We start from the raw sequence: 24,368 nt of genomic DNA, 5'->3' as shown, positions 1-24,368 counted from the left end.
TTGAGGTAGGAGCCTGTAGTCAGTGCAAATTAGCTCATAAGTCACAGTTTGGCCCGAGCTAATTGTTTGTTCTAGACAAGAAAAGATTGAATAAACACTGACATTTAGTTCAAGCCGCCTCTAATAGCAGGCGCACTCCTTAAACCATTCAACTAAGAAAGCTATGTCTAATTAACTGCTGTACATTAGCCCGTGAGAAATTAGCCTATGAGGAATAACAATAGGCTAGCGCACGTCTGTAGCTCTAATTAAGACAAGTGCATGGTTAGAGAGTGAAGTATAGTGTATTGTAGTGTGTCCCCGCAGTGTCCTTTTATGTCTCCTTCCTCCTTGCTCCATGTACCCTTACATTGTTATTTATAATGGCTTTCACTCAGCCGCCTGTCACCTTGAGCTCATCCAGCTCCACTATGAATTAACAGGGCAACACACGTGACAGAAGAAGAAAAAAAAACGCATGCATGTTTGCTTTTACATGCAAGTTTGGGGGTTTTATTAACTGGAGATGCTCAGTGCTGCTGTCAGTACACCTATATATCCTGGATCATGTTTTCTACCCCCACCCTCCCTCTTCTCCTCCCCTCCTCTCCTCCCTCTCTTCCCTGCAGCTGACTACCTCCAGTATATGATTAATATCCCTGACACCCCCTCCATGCCGGAGCAGGTTAAGCAAAAGCTCTTAAAAAGCTGCGGGGTGGTTTTCTGCCTCGTCCCGTGGAGAAGCGAGCAGCAGCAGCAGCAGCCCCTCTGTGTGTTTGTCTTTGGTTGGTGACAGCGGAGGAGCATGTGGTCCTGCGCTGGCCAATGCTGGCTGAGCCCAGAGCAAAAGGCGATCAGCGCTGTCAGACTGTAAGCAGCAGCAGCAGTGTTGGCACCGAGAGGAACTCTGCCATCCCTGCAGAAAGCCCCCCAAAAGAGAAAAGCAGAGGCGGAGAGAGAGAGAGAGAGAGAGAGAGAGAGAGAGAGAGGGGGAGATTTGGTTTCAGAGAGGAGGATGAGCAGGATGCAGCGGCAGAGGGATGCTGCAGAGCCGGGGAGGAAAACACAAACAGCAGGACAGCCTGAGTGATCCGGCTCACAAGATGTAGGAGCCGCATAAGGAGAGCCCTCAGTCAGTGTGTGTGTGTGTGTGTGTGTTTATGTGTGTGTGTGTGTGTGGAGCGTAACATCAGGGGGGACTTGTTGTCTTTCAAGGATAGTGAAGGTGGAGAGGCGCAACCTGAGAAGAAGAAGTCCCCCCCGCCCCCCCTCCTCCTCCTCCGCCTCTCCTGAGGATGACAAATTAGTCCTTATTCAGCAAGGAGAGACAGGATCACCCTGAGGTTAGTGAAGTGCACAGTCATACTATTTCCCACTGGCTTTGAACGTGCCGTTTCTACTTGTTCCATCTTTTCTTGGGCACTTGCACTTGTGTTTTTTTTTGTTTACCTCCAGTATGGAAATGAGCACATGAACCAGCACTCATGATTTCCTCATATTCTGCTGCTTGTCATAAACAGACTCGTATCCCTCAGTGTTGTTTTGGATGTTGCTTCCCAATCCCAGTTGACCTGAGCAGGGAAAACCCCGGTGTTGAGGTGCAGCTTGTTGCCCTGTGATGTGATGATGTGATGCGATGTGCTGTCGTTATCCAGGATCAGATGTTGTCCACAGCTCAGCAGATGCTGCAGGATAGCCGCTCCAAGATCGAGCTGATCCGACTGCAGATTATCAAAGTCACCCAGGCTGGAGGCGGCGGCGGGGACGGAGGCGGCGGCCGGAGCGGCTCCGCTCCCGGAGGTCAGAGCCCTTATTATAGCAGGGTTCCCAACCTGGGGGCCGTGACCCCCCAGAGGGTCACAGGGTGATTCATTGGATGTGAAAAAAATGTGTTTAGAAAATACATTTATGGTCAGGTTTTTCTTTTTATCTTTGGGATATATGCCCTTTTCTTGTAAAATAATGCATATTTGCAGGCTCTGGTCTTCTTTCAATAATGTGTCATGTAAATTAACCTGAAATGGGGAAAGTTAAAGGAGCATTAAGTAATCTGTTACTTTTATCTACCTCTACTCATGACCAGTAGGAATTACAACAACACTGACCCGTCTCTGGCACGGTTTATGGTGACCTGTTACTGAAATAAACACTAAAGTCACATTAGAGAGGAGTAAACTAGCTAATCAGAGCAGAGATCCAACAGAAACGTCTAGTGAAGAGGTGATCTGTCACTGAAATAATAAAACTGCTTTGTCATTTGCTCTTTTGGCTTGGGAATGAGGCTTTTTAGTGTTTGTAGATGAAATGCTTTGCGACGCCGCTCGCTCGCTCGCTGCACCGTCCTCCATCGATGAGCCGTTAAAAATGTGATGGGTTTTTATATATGCTGGAAAGTGAGTTTTGAAAGCCAGAAATCTCAGCTGCTGGCTGGCTATCAACCCCCCAAACATATCATGGTCATCTTGTGTCTATTGGGGCAGAAAAATTGTAGTTATTGTAGTGATCTGTGTTTATACCTGCAACAGGAGGTCACAAGTAGTTTTTGGGGTGTCACTTCATGTAATTGTGACTGATACCTTCTTCAATTTGTTCCCCTTGAAGTATCTCAGGCAGTTTGTCCTGACAACACCTTTACCTTTATCTGTCTCTTTATCTTGTTTCCTTCCTGCTGGGGTTAGACCGATATATTTTGTTTACATGTTTTATTAATTTATTTATTTATTTATTTAATGGTTCAGTTATGTTTTTGTAAAGTAATTCTTCATTTAAAGGCAGTAATGTCTCCCAGAGTTTCTCTACCACTGAACAGGTGCTGTGGGTCACTCTGCCTTAAAGAGCTGCTGACACTAAAAGAATATCATCAGTCTGGGTTTCAGTGGAGAGTTTTAGTGTCCCATGATGCTCTGAATGATGTTTCAGAGGCTTTTCCACCTTGAGAAGAAGAAAATTCTGAATACTTGAAAATGTAAAAAAAAGATCAAATTCAAAGATATTGAACATCGGCACGAAATATCGGCTATCGGCGGCTTTAATACAAAAACATCTGCATCTGTATCAGTGTCAGCGATCAGAAAACCCTATTGGTCGAGACAGACTTCCTGCCAACCGCCAACTTGGTATTCAACTAGAAAGTGAAACTAATGTGACAGCAGCATGTCTGAGAGTAAATGCAGCAGATACTTCAAAAACAGAGACATCTGCTGTTTGAAAAATATGAAACCAACACTTAAAAATGATTGCTGGCTTGAAAGTAAAACTTCTGTGGAATAGGATTGAAGTCATTAGTTCATCTTAAAGTATTTTTAAGTAAAAGAAAATCCCCTCTACCTCCTTTCCTAGCTCCTATTTCCTTTCCTTGCACTTCTCTCTCAAACATGATCATTTAGGTTTTACAGGGACTTTTGTCTGTTTTCAGGCCACTTGACCTCTGACCTTTGACCTCCTTATTGTTGGTTGCTTGTGAAGTTTGTGATCTGGGGATTAAAGTTTTCTCTACTGCTGCAGTAATTCACTGTAGATGGGACTGTCAGCTGAATGAAAAATGTAAATGTAATGCTTTATAGTGGATTTAAGCCATTACATTCATCTAATGCAAGAATCATGCAGACGATCGTTTATAAAATAATGATGCAAAACGATCACAATTTAAAAACTAGGCGTTCATAAGTCATCATGAATTAGAGTGTCAACTAAATGCCAGAAACCTAAAAAATGTGATGTTAAGACCTTTGGCCGAAAGCATAGTGGCATTTTCCAGAATGGGACCGGCTGAGCTTTATAAATATTGATTGGAGGAATGAAAAGACTCTCAGTCTGGATCTGCTGCACTTCAGAAACAAACTCCTCATATTGAAAAGGATGAAAGAGCTTTTTCTAGGGGTTTGTTCAAATTGTCTCTCTCTCTCTCTGTCTCCCTCTCTCTCTCTCTCTCTCTCTCTGTGTCTCTCTCTCTGTCTCCCTCTCTCTGTCTCTCTCTCTCTCTCTCCCTCTCTGTCTCTCTGTGTGTGTGTCTCTCTCTCTGTCTCCCTCTTTCTCCTTGTCTCTTTCTCTCTGTCTTTCTCTCTCCTTCTCTATTTCTATCTCTTTCTCTCTCTGTCTCCCTCTCTCTCTCTCTCTCTCTGTCTCTCTCTCTGTCTCTCTGTGTCTCTCTCTCTCTCTGTCTCCCTCTCTGTCTCCCTCTCTCTCTCTCTCTCTCTCTCTCTCTGTCTCTCTGTGTCTCTCTCTCTCTCTCTCTCTCTGTCTCTCTGTGTGTGTCTCTCTGTCTCCCTCTCTCTCTCTCTCTCTCTCTCTGTCTCCCTCTCTCTCTCTCTGTCTCTCTCTCTGTCTCTCTGTGTCTCCCTCTCTCTCTCTCTCTCTCTCTCTCTGTCTCCCTCTCTCTCTCTCTCTCTCTCTGTCTCTCTGTGTCTCTCTCTCTCTCTCTCTCTCTGTCTCTCTGTGTGTGTGTCTCTCTCTCTGTCTCTGTCTCTCTGTCTCTCCCTCTTTCTCCTTGTCTCTTTCTCTCTGTCTCTCTCTCTCCTCTATTTCTATCTCTTTCTCTCTCTGTCTCCCTCTCTCTCTCTCTCTGTCTCTCTCTCTGTCTCTCTGTGTCTCTCTCTCTCTCCCTCTCTCTCCTTGTCTCTTTCTCTCCTCTATTTCTATTTCTTTCTCTCTCTCTCTCTCTCTCTCTCTCTCTCTCTCTCTCTCTCTCTCTCTCTCTCTCTCTCCAGTGAACTCTCCAGTCTCTGCCAGTCCGCTGGACGTGCGAGTGGCGGAGTTGCAGCACTACGTCCAGAGAGAGACAGATGTGTTGGCGCTGGCCAAAGATGTGGTGAAGCAGCTGGAGGGACTCTCCTCACTGGACCAGAAAGCTCTGGCTGAGGTACAGTAGGCCAGGGTTTTTATCAATCCAGGCTTTTATTTTGAAATGTCATTCTATTTCAGGGAAGCCAGAATGCTGGTAATATGTAATCTATACATGGAAATTGTTTGGAAAGGTTTCTAAAGTCTTGACTTGAGATCTTGTGTTTGTGTAAATGACTTAGATTGAAAGTGATGAGATTTGTTCCAGCAGACGACTGAATTTAAATTCTGTTTTCTGAATTTGTATGGAATGATTGAATTTATTGAAGTTGAAACTGATTATAGAAATCAAACTCATGATGCTCTTACCAAGTTTTTATCCTATTAAAACCATATTGCATTGAAAAGTCCTAGATATTTAGTTTTCTTTAAGATATTAAATTGATACTGGACTCTTTATTTGTTCTGACTTGACTTGCTGTTCTACATTTAGACTTGAGACTTGGCATTAATGACATGGACTTGACTTGAGACTTGTGCCTCAAGACTTGAGACTGACTTGGGACTCGAGCAAAGTTGACTTGGTCACAGCTCTGGGTTTTGGACGTTTGGGAATTGTATAGAAAATTTGGAAAATATGGAAAATATTGCTGTGGTCAGGAGGAGCCTCCATCATATCAGAGGTGGACAACTTGACTAATCGATATCCGATATTTAATAAAAGCCCAATATCACCCCAGTATATCGCTCTAACCTTATTGAACACCAACCAACATCTTCAAGACATTATGGTCTGGAAAAAAGTCTGGAGGTTTGACATGAGGAACCTGATCCTGCAGGACAGAAAGCAGCGCTGTGTTGTAACAGAGTCTGTCTCTGCAGGCTCAGTCCCGGGTGCAGGAGTCGTCCCAGAAGCTGGATCTGCTGCGGCTGTCGCAGGAGAAATGCCTGCAGGAAAACACCCAGGACCCTCCGCAGTCACCGGGACGCCCCCCTCCTCCTCCTCCTCCTCCTGAAACCCCCCCCTCCCCCTCCCCCTCCGTCTTCTCCACCAGGCCCGCCTCCTTAACTGGTACCATCATAACCACAGTGATATTGATATGAATGAGACTGATATGAATTTAATGATATTGGGATTCTTTTTTTTGCCAGATATTGCAGCTGTGTGGAAGAGGATTAGGGCCACATGTGAAAAATGTATTTGAGTGCTGAGATTAATCTCAGAATTCTAAAAATAAAATCAGAATTATGAGATTAAAGTCAGAATTATTACATTTTTCACATTTTTCATGTGGCCTCTTCCGCACTACAGAAGACAGCTGCAATATGAATGGTGATCTTTTTGTTCTTATTTTTTTTCTCTGCGTAATTTATTTTTAAGCACTTGAAATGTTTTTAAAAAGTGTGTGTGTGTGTGACAGTGGGGGGTGCTAACTCTTAAAATTTGCTCAGTTTGAATAAGATTTTCTGCTATATTCAAAGGTCAGGGATTTGGCACAGCAGCAGCTTTCTAAACCACTTTTCCCTTTCAGAAGAAAAAATTGCAAGTTGAAAATTGTAGTCTGCTATTTCAGTGTTTTTTCAGTTAATTGTGCAGCTCTTCTCTGTCGTGTCACGGATGCCCAGTCGTAGCTACTAAAACCTGATTTACCATACACAGACTCCTGGCAGGGCAGAATCAGCTCGTGTAATCTCTTGGTTTTGGACAGTTCAGTTTAGATTTACCAACATAAGCCCGTCTCTGCCTGTATGAGGAGAAAAAGAGACAGAAGACTGCTGATGATGTAACCAGGAGACAAATCCTGGAGTCGCCCTGCCGACAGTAAATGATGGACAGAGTGAGGACCGGTGACTTAACACACATACAGACACATTTTCTAGCTGTTGTTAGCTGAAGCTTCCATGGATGTGAGATGCAGAGGCCACATCCACACTAATACGTTTTTCAGTGTGAGCGGAGCGGCTCCGGGTGACGTCAGATCTGAGGCTCGGCTCTCTGCTCCTGCCTCCGGGAGATTTAATCATGCTGACGAATGAAAGGTTTCATGCTGTAAAGATACATATGCTTTCTACTCAACAAATGCTAGCTGATGGAAAAAAAGGAAATGACTGGTTGCTCTATATTGTCGAGCTGGGATCAAAAATGTATCGGGTGCTCTTGGAAAACGGGGGGAAAAAGTGTGCTGCAAACAGAAGGACAATCCAGGCACTCCACATATAGAAATATAATCACGAGGAAGCAAAAATTCTTAAAAAGCCTTTATTGTAGTGGCTAAATCATTAAAAAAGCCAACATGTTTCGACCACTGCAGGTCTTCTTCAGGGCTTTAAACATAGACAACGCGGGTGTGGCCTCACCTATATAATAGCAACAGCCAATGGGAGGCAAGCACATGACCCGGATAATCACATAACAGGTGAAACAAATTGAAAATAATGAAAAAAAAAAATATATAATTAAACCGAATAACATGAGAATAGATTACACAGAAATATAACATGTACATCATACACAGGGAATAGATACCCATATATAAGTTTTTATAGGCTGTGAGAGAAAAGGAGAGCCTACACAGAGAAAAATTACAGAAAACATGTGAAGTCTATATCCTCATTGAGACCAGGATACTGTCATTATAAATCAAACATTATGAATCAAATAAAAGACAGTTCAACAAATCAAAAACATTCAGTCATAATGTATGGATTACCATTACATGTTCTGCATCAAATACCAGCTGAAAGGTTCCTTTAACATTTTATGATATTCAGTATTGATAATCTATAACACTATGTGTAATCTCAGATATGTGGTAAGAAGAGGCAAAAAAAAACATGGAATTTCATAGAATTTCATTGAGCTAAATTGAACTTCCTGAAATTCCAATTCAATTCCAATTCTGTTTCCTGTAGGTTTTATCAAATTCCAATTCCAATTCCTTCATTGAATTGGATTTGATGAGTTTGATCATGATTTGATCCCAACCCTTCTCTACACAGTTACATCCTCTTGAATGTGACTGTTTAGTAAGAAAAGTGCTCAAGATAACTTACAACTTGAGTAATATTCACTAGTGAGTTTAACTTTCATCACTGTGTCAGAGAAGCTGTAGAGCAGATTCCTCCTTTTGGAATGAACATTTTATCATGTTTTTTTTTGCTTTAAATCAAATGTTTTTCATTGTCTCCAGTGTTTAGAGATGCAATATTTTTTCCCAGGCAAACTTGAAGTGCGGCTCCTCGGCTGTGAGGATCTACTGAGACCTGAGGCAGACCCGGACCCGGACCCAGACCCAGACCCGGACCCGGACCCAGGCAGCCGGACTGAGGCTTCAGCTGCTCACACAGACAGGACTCACCGCTCTGCTGGTCAGTCAGCTGTTCACACACTTCACACTGTAGCAGTTTACCTTCACACTTTAATCAATATCTCCTTTCCAATAAGATGAAACTTTATTGATCCCTGTAGGGAAATTGGTTTGTTGCAGCGGCAAATAGTAACAGGATTCAGTTGGGAAAAAAGACAAATAGAATAAAAAAAAATAAGCAATAGAAACAGTCAAAATAATAATAATGTTAATTAAAAAAAACAAACAAGAGAGACTCTACTGAGAGACTGTACTGAGAGACTCTACTGAGACTCTACTGAGAGACTACTGACAGACTCTACTGAGAGACTCTACTGAGAGACTGTACTGAGAGACTCTACTGAGACTCTACTGAGAGACTACTGACAGACTCTACTGAGACTCTACTGAGAGACTGTACTGAGAGACTCTACTGAGACTCTACTGAGAGACTACTGACAGACTCTACTGAGATAATCTACTGACAGACTCTACTGAGACTCTACTGAGAGACTACTGAGAGACTCTACTGAGACTCTACTGATAGACTCTGCTGGGAGACTCTGCTGGGAGACTCTACTGACAGACTCTACTGAGAGACTGTACTGAGAGACTCTACTGAGACTCTACTGAGAGACTACTGACAGACTCTACTGAGAGAATCTACTGACAGACTCTACTGAGACTCTACTGAGAGACTACTGAGAGACTGTACTGAGAGACTCTACTGAGACTCTACTGATAGACTCTGCTGGGAGACTCTACTGACAGACTCTACTGAGAGACTCTACTGAGACTCTGCTGGGAGACTCTACTGACAGACTCTGCTGGGAGACTACTGACAGACTCTGCTGGGAGACTCTACTGACAGACTCTACTGAGACTCTACTGAGGGACTTGTGGTTCTTCAGCAGTCCTGCAGGCTCGCTGGGTGCAGCATGACATTAACACTGCCAAGGTTAGGAGCTTTATTCCCACTGGGGCGAGTCATGCTAAAAATGTATAAAATGGCCTAAATTATATTTAGCTGACGCTTTTATCTGTAGCAACTCAGCAGGAAGAGATTCAGTCTCACACTTTGATAGGACACAAGAAAATATACGAAAAATATACCTCCCAAAATTTTAAAGTGCATTTCCTAATTTCTATTCCCAAACTCACTCAAACTCCCAGCGGCTCCTGGGGAGGAGGAGAAAACAATCATACTTGCTGGCAGATACAGTTTGTTTCATTGTGTTATAATCTCAGGGATTATAATTAGTGAAATTGTCTATGAGTATTGTCCATAGCATGGTTTAGAATCATATTGATCGTATGAACAATTTTTAAAATAGAGTTTTTATAATAAGGAATTCCTATATTTCATTTTGAATTCATATATTGCCTATAATTCCTATATTCATCTATATTGTACCTGTATTATATTTTATCCTATACTATTGTGATATGCATTGGCAACACTCAATACTACTTGATTCCTGCCAGTAAAGCTTTTTCTGAATGTGAATCTGAATGTGAATGTGAATGTGAATGTGAATGTGAATGTGAATCTGAATGTGAATGTGAATGTGAATGTGAATCTGAATGTGAATCTGAATGTGAATCTGAATGTGAATCTGAATCTGAATGTGAATCTGAATGTGAATGTGAATGTGAATGTGAATCTGAATCTGAATGTGAATCTGAATGTGAATGTGAATGTGAATCTGAATCTGAATGTGAATCTGAATGTGAATGTGAATGTGAATGTGAATCTGAATGTGAAACTGAATGTGAATCTGAATGTGACGGGACACCCTGGCTGTAGCCGGGGTGGAGCCTGTCTGTGGTCTTGAGGTTACGGGACGTCTCTCCCAGGCTGACCTGTTGCTCTCTGCTCCACAGCGGAGGTGGGCGCCGTGCTGCGGCTGGACAACAGAGCGGTGGGCCGGACGCGCTGGAGACCCGCCGGCAAACTGGCCTGGGATCAGACTTTCTGCCTCCAGCTGGAGCGGGTCAGTTCACCTCAGAGTGTTGGCTAATTCTCCACATCATAACACATACAGTATATACCCCTATTGAACAATAAATGCCCCCCAAAAATACACACAATTTTTATGTTTTCGTAGTTTTATATCAAAATCCGGTTACTCTGACTTCCTGGAAAATAATAATAATGATAATAATAATAATCTTTATTTGTATAGCGCTTTTCAAAACAAAGTTACAAAGTGCTTTACAAAACATGATAAAAGAGTACAATATACTCAGGAGTCCAACATTGTCATAAATAAGATAAAAATAAATAAAACATGAAGCATAGACACCACATAAAACAAAGTTTATAGTAAAATAAAAGTGATAAAAATGAATGAAAACAGACAGAAATGCTACAAATACTATGAAAAAGCCTTCCTGTAAAAGTTTTTAAAGGTTTTAAGAAGCAATTTTAAAAAAATGCACTGAATTTGCTAGCCTCAGATCCTCAGGGCTTCTGGAACATTCTGGAGAGTCAAACCTGAGGAACGCAGGCAGCGGCTAGGCTCATATGGAGCTAATAAATCTAAACTGTAAGTAGGAGCAAGGCCATGTAGGGCTTTAAACGTAATCAGTAAAATCTTAAAATCACATCTATATAGAGGCGAGGATGGGTGTGATGTGGTCTGGTCTCTGGTGGATTTGAGTGGTTAGTTCATGGCCATCACAGATTTTCCTGTTCTGTTTTTCTTGTTCAGGTTCTGCGGTCACTTACATTCTCCGAGTATGATTAATGTACAGGAATGTGCCTCGGTGACATTGGTGCAGAGACACACAGTATCAGCAGCTTGCAGCCAGTGTGCTGACACACCTGGAGCAGCAGACACACAGCCACACACACACTGTCCCAGGACACAGTGATGCAGGACGGACAGCAGAGTCACTTCACATACAGCATGAAGAGTTTTATTCAGAAATGAGCTCCTACTCTAATTAAATGACTGCTGGCATGAAAGTAAAAGAAACTGAATATTGTTGACGGAAGCCATTCAATTATAAAATAGTAAGATTTTAGATCAGTGTAATTTAGATTGGAACATCAGGTGACATTTTTTCCAAACTGGATAGATAGATCGTGTTTGAGAATGAATCTTTACCATTCAGCGCTCAGACCTGCTGTGTGTTACACAGGTAGGAAGGCAGCAGGAGGAGCCACTGAACAGCAGACTGTGCCCTTCTGCCCAGTTATTTGTTATTATTAGTTATTATTAGTGTTGTTATTATTAGTTATTTGTAGCAGCAATACTGCAATGGTTTGTTATTGTAGTTCTGCCTGTGGCCACTAGGTGTTCCCCTCTACCTGCAGATATTCATTTAGCACAGAGTCAGAATCACTTTATGCAGTAAATGTAAAAGAGTTTGTGTTGGTGACACTGGTGCAGGAGCCTGTCTGCACCTCACACAGTGACATTACATACTGACTCACAGTACAGCAACAACAGGACCGCATATTCAATGCAAGTGTTCCAAAAAGTTGAGTTTGTAGATTTGAGAAAAATAAAACGAGGCCTTCAAAGTTTCTGAAAATGAATGGATGGCCTTGAAAGTAGTACTTAATTTTTGATTATCAAAATTGATATATAAAATCCGAATCCAGAAATATGTGGCTCTCTGGACTGCTCTCCGTCCGAGGATCAATACAAGAAAACCCTGTTATGGATATTTGTGTTTATATAGCAGCAGTTTTAAAAAATTCAGGGACTCAAAACTGGTATGTTTTGGGGTAAGACAAGCCACACGCCAAAATTAAACATCATAGAGGCCTCATTTTATACTCAAGTCAAGTCAAGAAATCATGGTGAATTGATGGTGATCCACTTCAAATAACAAGACATTGGAAGTCATTGAAAAGACTTTGAGTTGTGAGTGTGGGAACCCTGCAGACACTACAGATCACTCTGCATAGAGAGTTCTTACACAGATCTGGAAAGTCTGGAAACATATGTATGTTTGTTTTCTTTTGTTTTTTTGTATTTTTGTATTTGTTAGATAGCTGAAAGTAGAGAGAGGCAGGAAAGATTAGGGGAGAGAGAGGGGACATTTGAACCAGGACTTCAGAGATACTACAACTGAGCCAGAGTTTGGAAATTGCACAAAAAAGTTTGGAAAAGTATGGACAATTTACTGTCCCGACTACACATTTTGTTTCCGTGACTCTCCATGTTCACATGTTGCTCTGTTGCTGTTTGTGTTGATCGTCTCGCCTGTTCGGTCCGCTGGGGGACTGCCGAAAGTCTCGAGAGCTGGAGGTCGGGGTCTTCTGGAGAGAGCGGAGGGCGATGTGTGCGGTCAAGTTCCTGCGGCTGGAGGAGATCATGGAGAACCCGAACCACGCCCGGTGTTTATGTCTGGAGCCGCAGGGCCTCCTCTACGCCAAGGTACCACCCCCACCTCCCCCACCTCCCCCATGTCCCAGACTGGCTTCCTACGCAGGTCTGGACAGTCTTGAAAGTGCAAGGGACAGATGAAGATACAGATAGTTTCTTTACAGTTTATAATTGGCTTGGTAGGCTTTTATTTTGAAAAGTGGTTCTGTTTCAGTGGAACTAAAGCTCTGATAGTGAAATGAGTTTGTGTGTATAATCCTAACAGAGAAATTGTTTGAATGGATAAACATGTGTGGGCTGGCACCAGTTTCAATCTGGAAAGTGAAGAAAAGTATGGAAAGTTAATTAAATATCAGTTCTTGAAAAGTTTGGGGATTATTCAAATTATCTGGAAAATAGTGGGAAAAACTGTTGGTAAGTCCTGATACACAAACCCAGTGCCATTTCCCATACTGTGATATTTGTTGCTGGGAGGAATAATGGTCAGCTGTAGTGTTATATCACCTAGTTTGAGTCAATATTTTGAGACAATATATTGACCAGAATATGATGAAAATCTTCAAATCCAGTCAAAAAATTAAATAGTAGAAAAAGTGTGGATTTTTGAGCACAGATGATAGCTCTTCACTTTAAATTTTTTGCACCATGTCAAATTAAAAGAACCTTTATTTTATCTCACTATCTCAGCTTTTTAATGCGTGTTAATGCCCTTTTTGAGGCTTTATGCCCCAGCTGGCCTTTTCCCTTTTGATGGTGTTTTTCAACTCCAACAATCTAATCATTAGTGACTCAGTCAACACAGACGCAATATCGAGAGCTTTTATTCAGAATTTGAATAATGTAAAATTTGCAGGAACACTGAAAGAAGGCCAATAATACAAATGTGAATGTCCAAGAAACACAACAATAAATCCATTTCCCCTGGTCTGGACTTCACAGATTAACTTCATCGACACCGTCGTGGAGCGGCAGCCGAAACTGAGACGTCAGCGATGCATCTTCACGAAAGAGAAAGGTAGAGAAGAAGATCCCGTAGGACCGAGAGGTTCCACTTGTGTTTGTGTTTCTGCCATAAAAAGAGATGTGAATTCAGTGTGTGAATTTGTCGGTTTCTGTCTGTCTACCGGTGGTGGATCGGTGTGTTGTGTTCTTGCTCCTCAGGGAAGAACTTCCTCAGAGCGGCTCAGATGAACATGAATTTCTCCACCTGGGGTCACCTGATGATGAGCGTCCTGCCTCACTACAGCTCCTTCACCTCCTTCAGCTCGTCTCTCTCTACGCCTCCTGACCCGCCGGCCAGCACCCCCCCTCCCACCGAGAAGGAGCCTCACACCACTCCACTGCCAAGGTAGTGACATGACATGACATGACATGACATAACATAACATAACATAACATAACATGACATGACATGACATAACATGACATAACACAGCATAACATAACATAACATAACACAACACAGCATAACACAACACAGCACTAGAAGGCACTTGGTAGAGCACAAACCTCTGCTGCCAAAACTGAACAATCCTCCAACGTACAAAGCTGCAGCCTGCTTTTTAGCAGCCGATGGAAGTCCCAGATGTTGGACCTTCCTAGCAGTACATGATCACAGTGTGATAGTTATGGCTACCATAAGAAAATTGTCATGAAATCTCAAATCCCAGATCTGGATCACCACTAAATTTTAATCAACTGATCCTTGGCCCAAGAGCTATCTGTCCACCAAATTTCAGCCAAATCCATTTGCAACTTTCTGAGAGATCTTGGGGGGCAGGAAGCAACGGGGCTTATGGGAAATGTAGTCTTAATGTGGAGAAACACTAGAACTAACAATACTATTGGTGTGAGATAGAAGTGACCAATCGTCTCCACCATGAGCTCATTTGTTTATAGTCATATCAAGGTAGCACTATTAATCTGACAATGATATATTGATTTTTACCCGTTTTACACCCGTAGCACCTTTAAGAAATGTGGATGCATATATTTGTGTGTCTGCAGTGATGTTCCAGTTATCAGACTCAACATTAGTGAGGAGCAGACCAGCCTGGACCAGGGAAACAGCGTTCGCAGCTCCATCTCTACAGCACATAAAACACCGCCTATGCCTACACTGCAAGAAAAACAGGTAAACGCCTCTAATGCAGCCGCCATGATGATGATGAGCCTGTAATTACATTTTACACTTTAGGCATTCAATACTTTTATCCAAAGTGACTTCCAGTGAGTGCAACAGTAGAATAAGATTAAATTCCTTGGTCTCCAACATTACAAGCAACCGACAGTAAAGAGTCTGAGAGTCACGGCGGTCTGACAATAAATGGAACAAAATATTCTTCTGACCATAAAAAGATAAAATGTGTGATGAAGACATGAAATAAGAGCTGAGAATAAAAGGTAGAAAGGATTTCTTTTTTCAAAAATGGAGCATATTGTTGCGAAAATGTCTGAAGTGTCAAGTCAAATTTGGGTGATTTTCATGTTTTAACTTCAATTTCAGGATCATATGGTTTTATTATTTCCTGAAAAAATGACATTTGGGAGACACGAGGGCTTCCTCTGACAGTGACAGTATTATATATCGAAGCAAATTAGAAAAGGAAGATATGGAGAGATGTTGCAGTGTGGGATGTGATAAATCAATCCTAATTGTAATCAAATGGTAATCTGTTTGAAACTGTGTCTCTCTTTACAGTCATCTATCAACACCACTACAGAAGGAAGTGGAGATCAACCTGTATCTGCTCTGAAGTACACACACACACACACACACACACACACACACACACACATGCACACTTACACGCATGCATGAGCACACACAGACACCATGTCATATATTCAGTTATGGCAGTTTCTGTTTTTCTCTCTGTCTCGTCACAAGGATGCAGATGGAAGATTTCAGATACATTTCAGTTCTGGGAAGAGGCCACTTTGGAAAGGTAACAGCTGATCAGATTTAACAAGACGCTCAGTGAAATGTTTTTCTTGCTTCTGTCGTCAGTGTTGGCTGTGAACTGTGTCCAGGTTCTCCTAGCAGAGTTTAAGAAGACAGGAAAGCTCTACGCCATCAAAGCCTTGAAGAAGAGAGACATCGTGACTCGCGACGAAGTGGACAGGTGTGTGGAAGAGCTTCACTCAATCTCAAGAACATATTTTTCTCTGACTTTTCTTAACAAAGTTCCAAAATGCTGTGAAATAAATAGAATAAGTCAAGTTAAGTTAAGTTTATTTTATTTGACATGGACATCACAGTCGCATTAGAATTGTAACATACATTTAGGACCAGATGCACTGTTTAGTGTTTGTAGTGAAACGCTAATTTACAACACCTGTCCACAGGAGGCTTTTTAAAAAAAAAAAAAAGTTAAAATAGACAAAAGAAAAGAAAATAAAGAAGAAAAAAAGACAAAAAAAAAAGAGAGAACATAAAATACACCCACAAATACATACACAAAAATACATCCACAAATACACAAAATACAAAATACAGGTGTGTCTACAGGAGTATTAGGTGTGAGAACAATGTTGTTTCTCTTTTAGCCATGATTTAATACCTCTATTAAAAACATTAAAATTGTGTTGCATTTTCAGCTCAGTGGGCAGACAGTTCCATAGTTTTACTCCTTTAACAGAGAAGACTGATTGTCCAAATGAGGTTTTGCGTATTGCAATGCGACAACCATATCAGCTATAAAACAACCATATGAGCTATAAGAACAGGAAGGTTTGCTCTGCCAACTCCATTAATGCACTTAGTTCATTATAGCCTACTCAGCAGAATTCAGAAACAACAGTGGACTTCCCACAATTAATTAATATACGACAATAGCATAAGAAGTGCAAAATGAATACAAAAATATATTCTGAAATTTAGATTTGAGTTGTAACTTTGCTAATCATAAGTTTGCTAATCATATTTCCTTATCCAGTTTAGTTTAAGGGCCCTGATCTGATCGCAAATGTTTTGATCATCTTCTGTCTTTAATGTAGACTTTGAAACAGTCAAAAGAGGTTTACCTGTTAGCTCTGAGACCATGCCTGAGTACATATGGAGGGGAAAAGTTCCTCAATATGAATTAAAAACTTACCAGAAACCAGCCTAGTAACAAGCCTATAGACATTCAACAAAGCCTTGAAGATATCACTGAACATGCACAGTATTTGGTGTGTTGATGAAGGTGTTTCCCTCCTCAGCCTCATGAGCGAGAAGCGGATCTTCCAGATGATCAACGCGTCCCGGCATCCCTTCCTGGTGAACCTGCACGGCTGCTTCCAGACCGGAGACCACGTCTGCTTCGTCATGGAGTATTCCCCCGGGGGCGACCTGATGATCCACATCCACAACAACGTCTTCACCGAGGCCCAGACCAGGTTCACATCGCCTCTGTCGGTTAAACCTGCAATAAGCAATATCAGACCTTCTTTTTTTTTTTCATAAATGTATTTATTCATTTAACAGGTACAATGAAATACAATGTACATTAAGGACTCTTTTTTTTTTTAACATTTTTTCCCCTCACCCCTGGTCCCACATAGAATTTCTACGGATACAATAAAAAAGAATAAATAATAATAAAATTAAATTTAAAAAAAACAACCGAAAACCAACCCTTCCTTCTTAACATAGTGGTTAAGTCAATGATAAAACAAAAGAACATGCAAAACGACAACACTGTAATTGATTTGAAATGTATTGACATGTATTGATCAATGGTGAGTGCTTCACTTGTCCTGTAGTGTCTTTAATTTAACTATGTAATTAATCATAGGGCCCCAAACAGAGTCAAATTTTCCAGATGACCCCTTCAGGTTGTACTTAACCTTCTCCAGGTTTAAGAACATCATGAGGTCTTTGAGCCATAGAGATGCTTTGGGGGCAAATGGTGACTTCCACTCCAACAATATTCTTCTACGTGCTAATAAGGATGCAAATGCAATACTGTCCTTTGTTTTCCTCCTAATTATTTGATGACCTGGTAATACTCCAAAAAATGAATCTGAAGCTAATGTGTGCTATGTGGAGATTTCATTGAGACATGATGATATAAACCAATATCCACACAGCAACATGAATGAAAAATAGTAGGTACAGAAACTCATTGGATTCAAAAGATGCTTAATGAAGCATTCTATGCATTGTTTAGTAAATACACATAAGACATAAATTCATAATTAAAACAATACTTTATGAATAGTGTCGTAGTTAAATATTATTTCCACGGTTGTAGATGTAATTTATTTAGCAGCAAGAAGCTGTTTCCCTCCTCTCCAAGCACCCATGGGAGTTTAGAGGAATTTGGGGAGGTTGGAGAAATTTTGAATTGCATTTTTTTCAAATTTTTGATAGGATATTTCCTCATATCTATCAATTAAGGCACAGTGAGCGACATCTTACTCAGTATTTTAATCCAAATCTATTGTCGTTGTGTGCAGGTTCTATTCAGCGTGTGTCCTGCTGGGTTTAGAGTTCCTGCATCTGAATAAAATCATTTATCGGTAAGTTGTGCCTGCATGTGACCTCATGTGTCCGGTGACCTCATGTGTCCGGTGACCTCATGTGTCCGGTGACCTCATGTGTCCGGTGACCTCATGTGTCCGGTGACCTCATGTGTCCGGTGACCTCACGCTGCTGCAAACGGTCCCAAATACTAACTACATGTCAATCATGCGTGTGTCTTATACAGAGATTTGAAGTTGGACAACCTGCTGATGGATGCAGACGGATTTGTGAAAATCACAGACTTTGGACTTTGTAAAGAAGGTAAAATAATGCAGCAGATCAGAATCACAATCAGAATCAGGTTTATTGCCAAGTAAGTTTTCACAATACAAGGAATTTGCCTTGGTATGTAGGTGCATACAATAAACATGGAGAAAAATAAGAAAGTAGAAGTAAAAAACACAAGTACTGCAAGTCAAAAAGTCAAGAACATAAATATAAAAAACAAAAATAGAGATATTTACAATACAGAATATGAAAACATATAATACAAAATGTGCAATATATCTGTTTTTAAAGTGAAATGAAAAAGCTGTACAGATAATACTGGAGAGGGGGTTCTTTTCAAAATACACATAATCACAGTAAAACAATGCTTTCTCACTACAGTTAATAAGGCGTTTGTACTGTCTTAAAAGTCTTAAAACAGGAGTGGAGAAGTAAATAATGGTTGGAATAGCAACCAATAAATGGGAATTATCAGCACAACTGGAACACTTTTTGACCTGACAATTTTTTTGTCTGAGGCTATTACGATTCTTGATATATAAACTCTATTGAACTCTACTCTCATGTTGATCTGTGCTGAAGAAACATCAGGTGAATGAACGTGTAATGTCAGTGAACGTGCAGCAGAGGTTTCGTCTCCTTCACCTCGGCAGGGATGGGGCACGGAGACCGGACCTCCACTTTCTGCGGCACTCCGGAGTTTCTGGCTCCTGAAGTCCTGACGGATGATAATTACACCCGGGCCGTGGACTGGTGGGGGATGGGCGTCCTCATCTTCGAGATGCTCGTGGGAGAGGTTAGACACTCGTTAATACACACTAACTAATACACCTGATTGAATGTTCTATGTTTTTCATTCTCTTAAAGCCATTTTGATCTAAAGGCTTCTGCTTAAATGCTTGAAATTAGTTTCTTAGACAAATATAAATAGTGAAGTTGATCCTATGTATGAATTTCTTTCCAAAGCCTTTGCCTTTCCATCAAGGCAAAAGGGCGATGATTTTGGTGTCAGTCCTCTCGTCACATATTGGGTAAAGAGACCAATGAGCCAAACTCCCAAACAGTCGGTGTCGTCCTTTAACCAGCCACAGTCAGAGTGTCCCAGGCTGCTGGACACTGTGTTAGTTTTCCAGAATAAAGAATAAAGAACTTGCCCGCTCATCTCAAAACTCTTCTTGATGCCCTCAGAGTGCAGACTTTTGTGCACACAGATTCAAAGAAAAGAGGGAAGTCCACACTACCAAATTAATTACAAATGTTTATTATAATATTATAGAAGCATTTCAGCACTAGACCTTCATTGAAAAATGCTGATGAAGGCCTACTGCTAAAATGCGTTTGTTTCTGTCTGCTGCTGTGCGTTATAATAAACATTTGTAACTTATACAATTTTTTCCACCCTGGCTTTAACGTTCCCAAAAAGTGTTTTTACCACATTGATCAGCATTCATTAGATTTCCTGAGTCAATCATCAGTGCAAAACTCCAAAATGTACCAGCATTCGACTGATGGCTGATGTTGATTTCCACCTGCACCTCCCTCCACTACATAACTAACACTGCGTCCTTCCTCCTGCTGGCTAGTCCCCGTTCCCCGGTGAGGATGAGGAGGAAGTGTTCGACAGCATCGTGAACGACGACGTGCAGTATCCAGGCTCTCTTCCTCCAGACGCCACCGCCATCATCCAGAAGGTAAAGTGCATTGTGAAGAATAGATTGCATGTTATATATACACTGAATGTACAAAATATTAGGGACACTCACGCTTTTCATGAAGTCCACTGATGAGGTGAATCCAGGTAAAAGCCATTATCCCTTATTGATTTCCCTTATTAAATCTGTACCAATCACGAAGGAGGAAATGTAGATAAAGAGAAGCAGACGAGTTGGAGAAGGATTTTTAAGCTTTGAGACAGTTGAGATGTGGATTGTGCAGAAGAAGCTGCAACTCGATATTAGGAATATTTCTCTAATGTTTTGTACATTCATGCCCTGACTTACTGAAGCCTTTCATGGGTGACAAAACCTTTAGCACGTGCAAAACCAGTGACAGAACCCCTGATTGGTCGAGCAAATTGTCTTGCACCTATCACAAGTCTGGGTGCTGAACATCGCAAAGGTTTTCATACCAACTAAAGGTTTTAGTAAATCTGTATATTACGCTCTATTCTTACATGATAGTCACATCATTAACATGCATTGTAGCACCATATGGAACTATTATAACTGGTATTATTAGGGGTCCAAGCACGTAGTACTGGAACCCTAATGTTTTTGCTGGAATTATTCTGCTTCTTTCTTTCTTTCTTTCTTTCTTTCTTTCTTTTTCTCTACTAAAAGTATCTGCAGCTCAGAAACCGTAAGTCCTACAGCAGCCATATTTGGCAGGTGGGCTCCTACGGCACACCGCTACTCAGGCAAGGCAGCCCACTAAACCTATAACAGGCGTTTGGCTGTTGGTGGGTTCAAATCCAGACTTGTCCTTTCCAAAGTCATTAGTCATCAAGGACAAATAATTGAAAGTTTGGCCGTTGTGAACAACTCCAGCAATGTGGTTGCAATGAAAAGATTAACTTGACAGAAGTCACGGGCCAACACAAAAGCCGGTGTTAGACTGCATGTTTGATCTTCACAACATGTCAGTTTTTTTGTGTCTTTCTACTTTCTGTAATGTTTTGTCTATCTGTCTGTCTTATCAAATTGTGCTTGGACCCCGCAATCGCCGCTTGCGGCTATATTATATATTTACTTTTTATTTAGTTCCAGATTGGTTCCATTAAGTATAACCCCTTGTGTTTTTGCATTGTGTGTATTGATGCAGCGATAACACTCGAGAAGGCATTTTTTATTGTGATTATGGGTACAACGGTGATGCAACAGATATGAGGATAAACTAAATACCATTGGCATCTTGGGTGTCAAAGGAAAGGAAATGAAAGGAAAGGAAAGGAAGGGAATCTGATGAATTTTATGGGGAAGTAAGGGAATATCAGGGAATTTTACATGGGAATTTTACTTGGGAATTTTACTTGAATTACTTGACATTTTACTGGAATTTCACTTGCATTAGATGGTTTTCAGCCCAACTGGAGTGGAAACCAGACTGTTCACCCCTTTAGAACTCCTCTGAGCTGAAAAACAACATTAACAAACCAGGAAGGAAGAGCATTTTTTAGGTGGGGAACCCTGCGGTAAAGAGTCACTGTTTTCTCATGCAGTTCAGCTCTTGAATGCTCAGTATAAACGTCTTTTGATCGTCGCTCTGCAGCTGCTGAAGAAGAACCCGGTGAAAAGGCTCGGCGCCGGAGAGAGGGACGCAAACGAGGTCAAAGGAGAGAAATTCTTCGAGGTAGATCAGTTCCCTCGCTTTCTGGAACATCTTATACACTCATCTTGATCCAAACGTAACTTTAAGCCCCAGCAGAGAAAGCTAAAATCAGGGCAATGGTTCAAAAATGACAAAATGCATTGATAACAGCTAAGGGCAATAAGTTCAAATAGTCCTGATGCAGATAATGTTAATGATATCACTGGTAAAGTGAAATGATGGTAGTGAGTGGGAGAGTGGCTTTTGTATGTGTGTGTGTGTGTGTGTGTGTGTGTGTGTGTGTGTGTGTGTGTGTGTGTGTGTGTGTGTGTATTCAAACAGAGAAAGAAACAAAGAGGAATCAGCAGAGGTGGAGACTCGAGTCACAGTTTGAATAGCTTGAGACTTGACTTGATGCATGAAGAGAAGACTTGAGACTTGACTTGACTTGGGTTCTGGTGACTTGGGACTTGACTCTGACTTGTACTTTGATGACTTGAAAAGATTTCTAAAGTCTTGACTTGAGATCTTGTGTTTGTGTAAATGACTTAGATTGAAAGTGATGAGATTTGTTCCAGCAGACGACTGAATTTAAATTCTGTTTTCTGAATTTGTATGGAATGATTGAATTTATTGAAGTTGAAACTGATTATAGAAATCAAACTCATGATGCCTGATGCATGAGACTCGGGACTTGACTTGAGACTGACCTGGGACTTGAGAAAAGTCAGTTTCATGTTCTCCCATGTTCATCTCTCTGCTGTATGTTTCTCCTGTAGACGATCGACTGGGAAGCCCTGCTGGCCAAGAAAGTCAAGCCGCCGTTCCTGCCGTCCATCAAGGAGTCGGCGGACGTCAGCAACTTCGACAGCGAGTTCACTCGTCTGCAGCCGGTCCTGTCGCCGCCCTCCAAGCCCTTCAGCCTCTCCCCCGAGCAGCAGCTAGCCTTCGCCGACTTCGACTTCTCCGCCTTGCACGGATGAGACGGACTGAAAACACTGAACAGACCAGGGTGGGAAAATACAAAACCACCAACCGAATGCTGGTGAAGTTGTTCTGTGGCCGGGAGGTTTGTCCGCTCCATCAGACACTTTGGCAGGAAACCAGCCAACATCTGGAGATGCTATTCTGTTCCAAACCTCCTATTGGCTGAAATAGTGAAAGTGTTTTTAATTTTTTTTTATTTACCAGCCACTATGGCCGGTGGCTAAAGAAGTTAAAGGGGCATTAAGTAATCTATGAGTCGTATTGATCTCTATCAGTGACCAGCAGGAATTGACAAGTGTCTAGCACAGTGGTTCTCAACCTGAGGGTCGGGACCCCCCAGGGGGTCACAAGATAATTTTGGGGGGTCGCAATATGATTTATGGAGTAGGAAAAAACATTTCTACTATACAAATGTATTATCATGTCTATTTTTATCACATTTTTCTCTAATTTTTGCTTTTTTTTCTTGTGAAATACTGACCAGTTTTCAGATTAATCAAATGAGATCATCGTAGAAAAGGAAAAAATCAGTCTTTGGTTGAACAGTTGAATTGTTTGGTTGAACCACTCTGCATATGCAGCCGGTGATGGGGCTCATGAGTAGACATCACTTTGTTTTAAGGGGTCACAAGCCTAAAAGGTTGAGAACCGCTGATCTAGCACAGCGAGGGTCTGGAAACTCTGGTGGGTCGGGGGGGGTTTTAGTCCAAAATAGTACGGTTTTCCAGGCCTGGAGAAGATATGAAAAATTATAAAAGGGAGAAAAGTTTTGGAAAAGTAATGAAAACGGCCCCAAAACAGTCCAGTCCGTCCTATTGGAGGAAAAGGTTGTTGGTTGCTGACTGTTTTTTGTTGACAGAGATAAAATAATATAATCCTTGATTTTAATGTGAAAAACAAACTAGTACTTAAAGTTAGTTTAGTTGACCGATACTTTTTAATTCAGTCTGTAATTTGGTCATGGAAATTTGAAAAGGGGTCCTGGAAAAGTCATGAAAAAGTCATCAGTGAAAAAGTGTGTGAACCCTGCAGTCAGGTCACTGGTCCTGATCAACAACCTGATCAACCCTCACACATATATTATGGTCATGTTGTGCTAGAGGGCCGTATCTTACTTGACCGCCCCTTTAAGTTTCCTGCCCTGGTCTCCACCTGCAGGACCAGGACCAGGACCAGGACCAGGACCAGACAGCTTCCCTGGACGGCTCTGTCGCTCCACCATGTCCCAAACAGACACTGCATATCAATCCATGGCTGATTAACGCTGACTGTTCTCACCGTCATCCTGAAGCCAGTCGTCCAACCACTAACCAGGCAGCGTCTTTTTTCAAGAAGCAGAGAAAAGTGATTGTAGCCCTTTATATTCTCTGTGGAGAGTGGAGCCTTGTTCCAGTATACTGTCCATCCACAGCCACATACAACACTACCTGCTCCTGCAAATACATTTTATTTATCAAACTTGGTCGGGTGCCATAATGTATAATGATGTGACAGAGCTGATGGAGGCCTGCTGCAGAATGCTTGGAGAGTTTGTAACGTCATCACCTCTTCCTCCCTGATCTTTATCCCTTTTTTGTTGTATAATTTGAATAACTTTACCAATGTAAAGGCTTTGCAGTCGTATCACAAATCTCCTGGCAACCACATCTGGAGCCATCATGGAGGTCCGAGAGACACCGGAAACATGTGGTGTGGTGTGGGTGGAGATAAATCTGATAACGTTCTCAGTAAAAGTGAATAGTGTGATAAGGTGGATTTGGTTACTGTGACACAGTAAACTGTCTTGTCTTTAGCCCTAGTCTCTACTCCAAAACACTCTGAGTTGTAGCTTGAGAAGAGTCAGCTCAGTTAACCTGAACAAACTGTTAGCTAGCTAACTAGCCAGCAAAC

The 24,368-nt window shown here is 41.5% G+C and overlaps 1 protein-coding gene across 1 annotated transcript; it reads left to right on the top strand.

The window, feature by feature from the left end:
- The first annotated feature begins 1,640 nt into the window (after positions 1-1,640).
- On the top strand, positions 1,641-22,474 carry LOC139919998 (serine/threonine-protein kinase N2-like). The gene is made up of 19 exons (XM_078285388.1): positions 1,641-1,779; positions 4,686-4,837; positions 5,641-5,830; positions 7,978-8,127; positions 9,990-10,099; positions 12,356-12,499; positions 13,388-13,463; positions 13,610-13,796; positions 14,456-14,582; positions 15,150-15,205; positions 15,339-15,396; positions 15,482-15,573; positions 16,652-16,828; positions 17,891-17,953; positions 18,142-18,218; positions 18,839-18,981; positions 19,769-19,876; positions 21,453-21,533; positions 22,271-22,474. The coding sequence occupies exons 1-19, from the start codon at positions 1,641-1,643 to the stop codon at positions 22,472-22,474; spliced, it is 2,334 nt and encodes a 777-aa protein (XP_078141514.1).
- The last annotated feature ends 1,894 nt before the right edge of the window (positions 22,475-24,368 follow it).

This window comes from Centroberyx gerrardi, chromosome 8, assembly GCF_048128805.1.
Source record: "Centroberyx gerrardi isolate f3 chromosome 8, fCenGer3.hap1.cur.20231027, whole genome shotgun sequence".
Lineage (NCBI taxonomy): Eukaryota > Metazoa > Chordata > Actinopteri > Beryciformes > Berycidae > Centroberyx > Centroberyx gerrardi.
This window is presented reverse-complemented; position numbering and strand designations above follow the sequence as displayed.

What these genes read in the sequence shown, in the direction of transcription:
- LOC139919998 (XM_078285388.1), top strand. Translation starts at nt 1,641, where the DNA reads ATGTTGTCCACAGCTCAGCAGATGCTGCAGGATAGCCGCTCCAAGATC. An exon ending in GAGCGGCTCCGCTCCCGGAG is followed by an intron (nt 1,780 to 4,685) that starts GTCAGAGCCCTT and finishes CTCTCTCTCCAG; the next exon opens with TGAACTCTCCAGTCTCTGCC. An exon ending in CCACCGCCATCATCCAGAAG is followed by an intron (nt 19,877 to 21,452) that starts GTAAAGTGCATT and finishes GTCGCTCTGCAG; the next exon opens with CTGCTGAAGAAGAACCCGGT.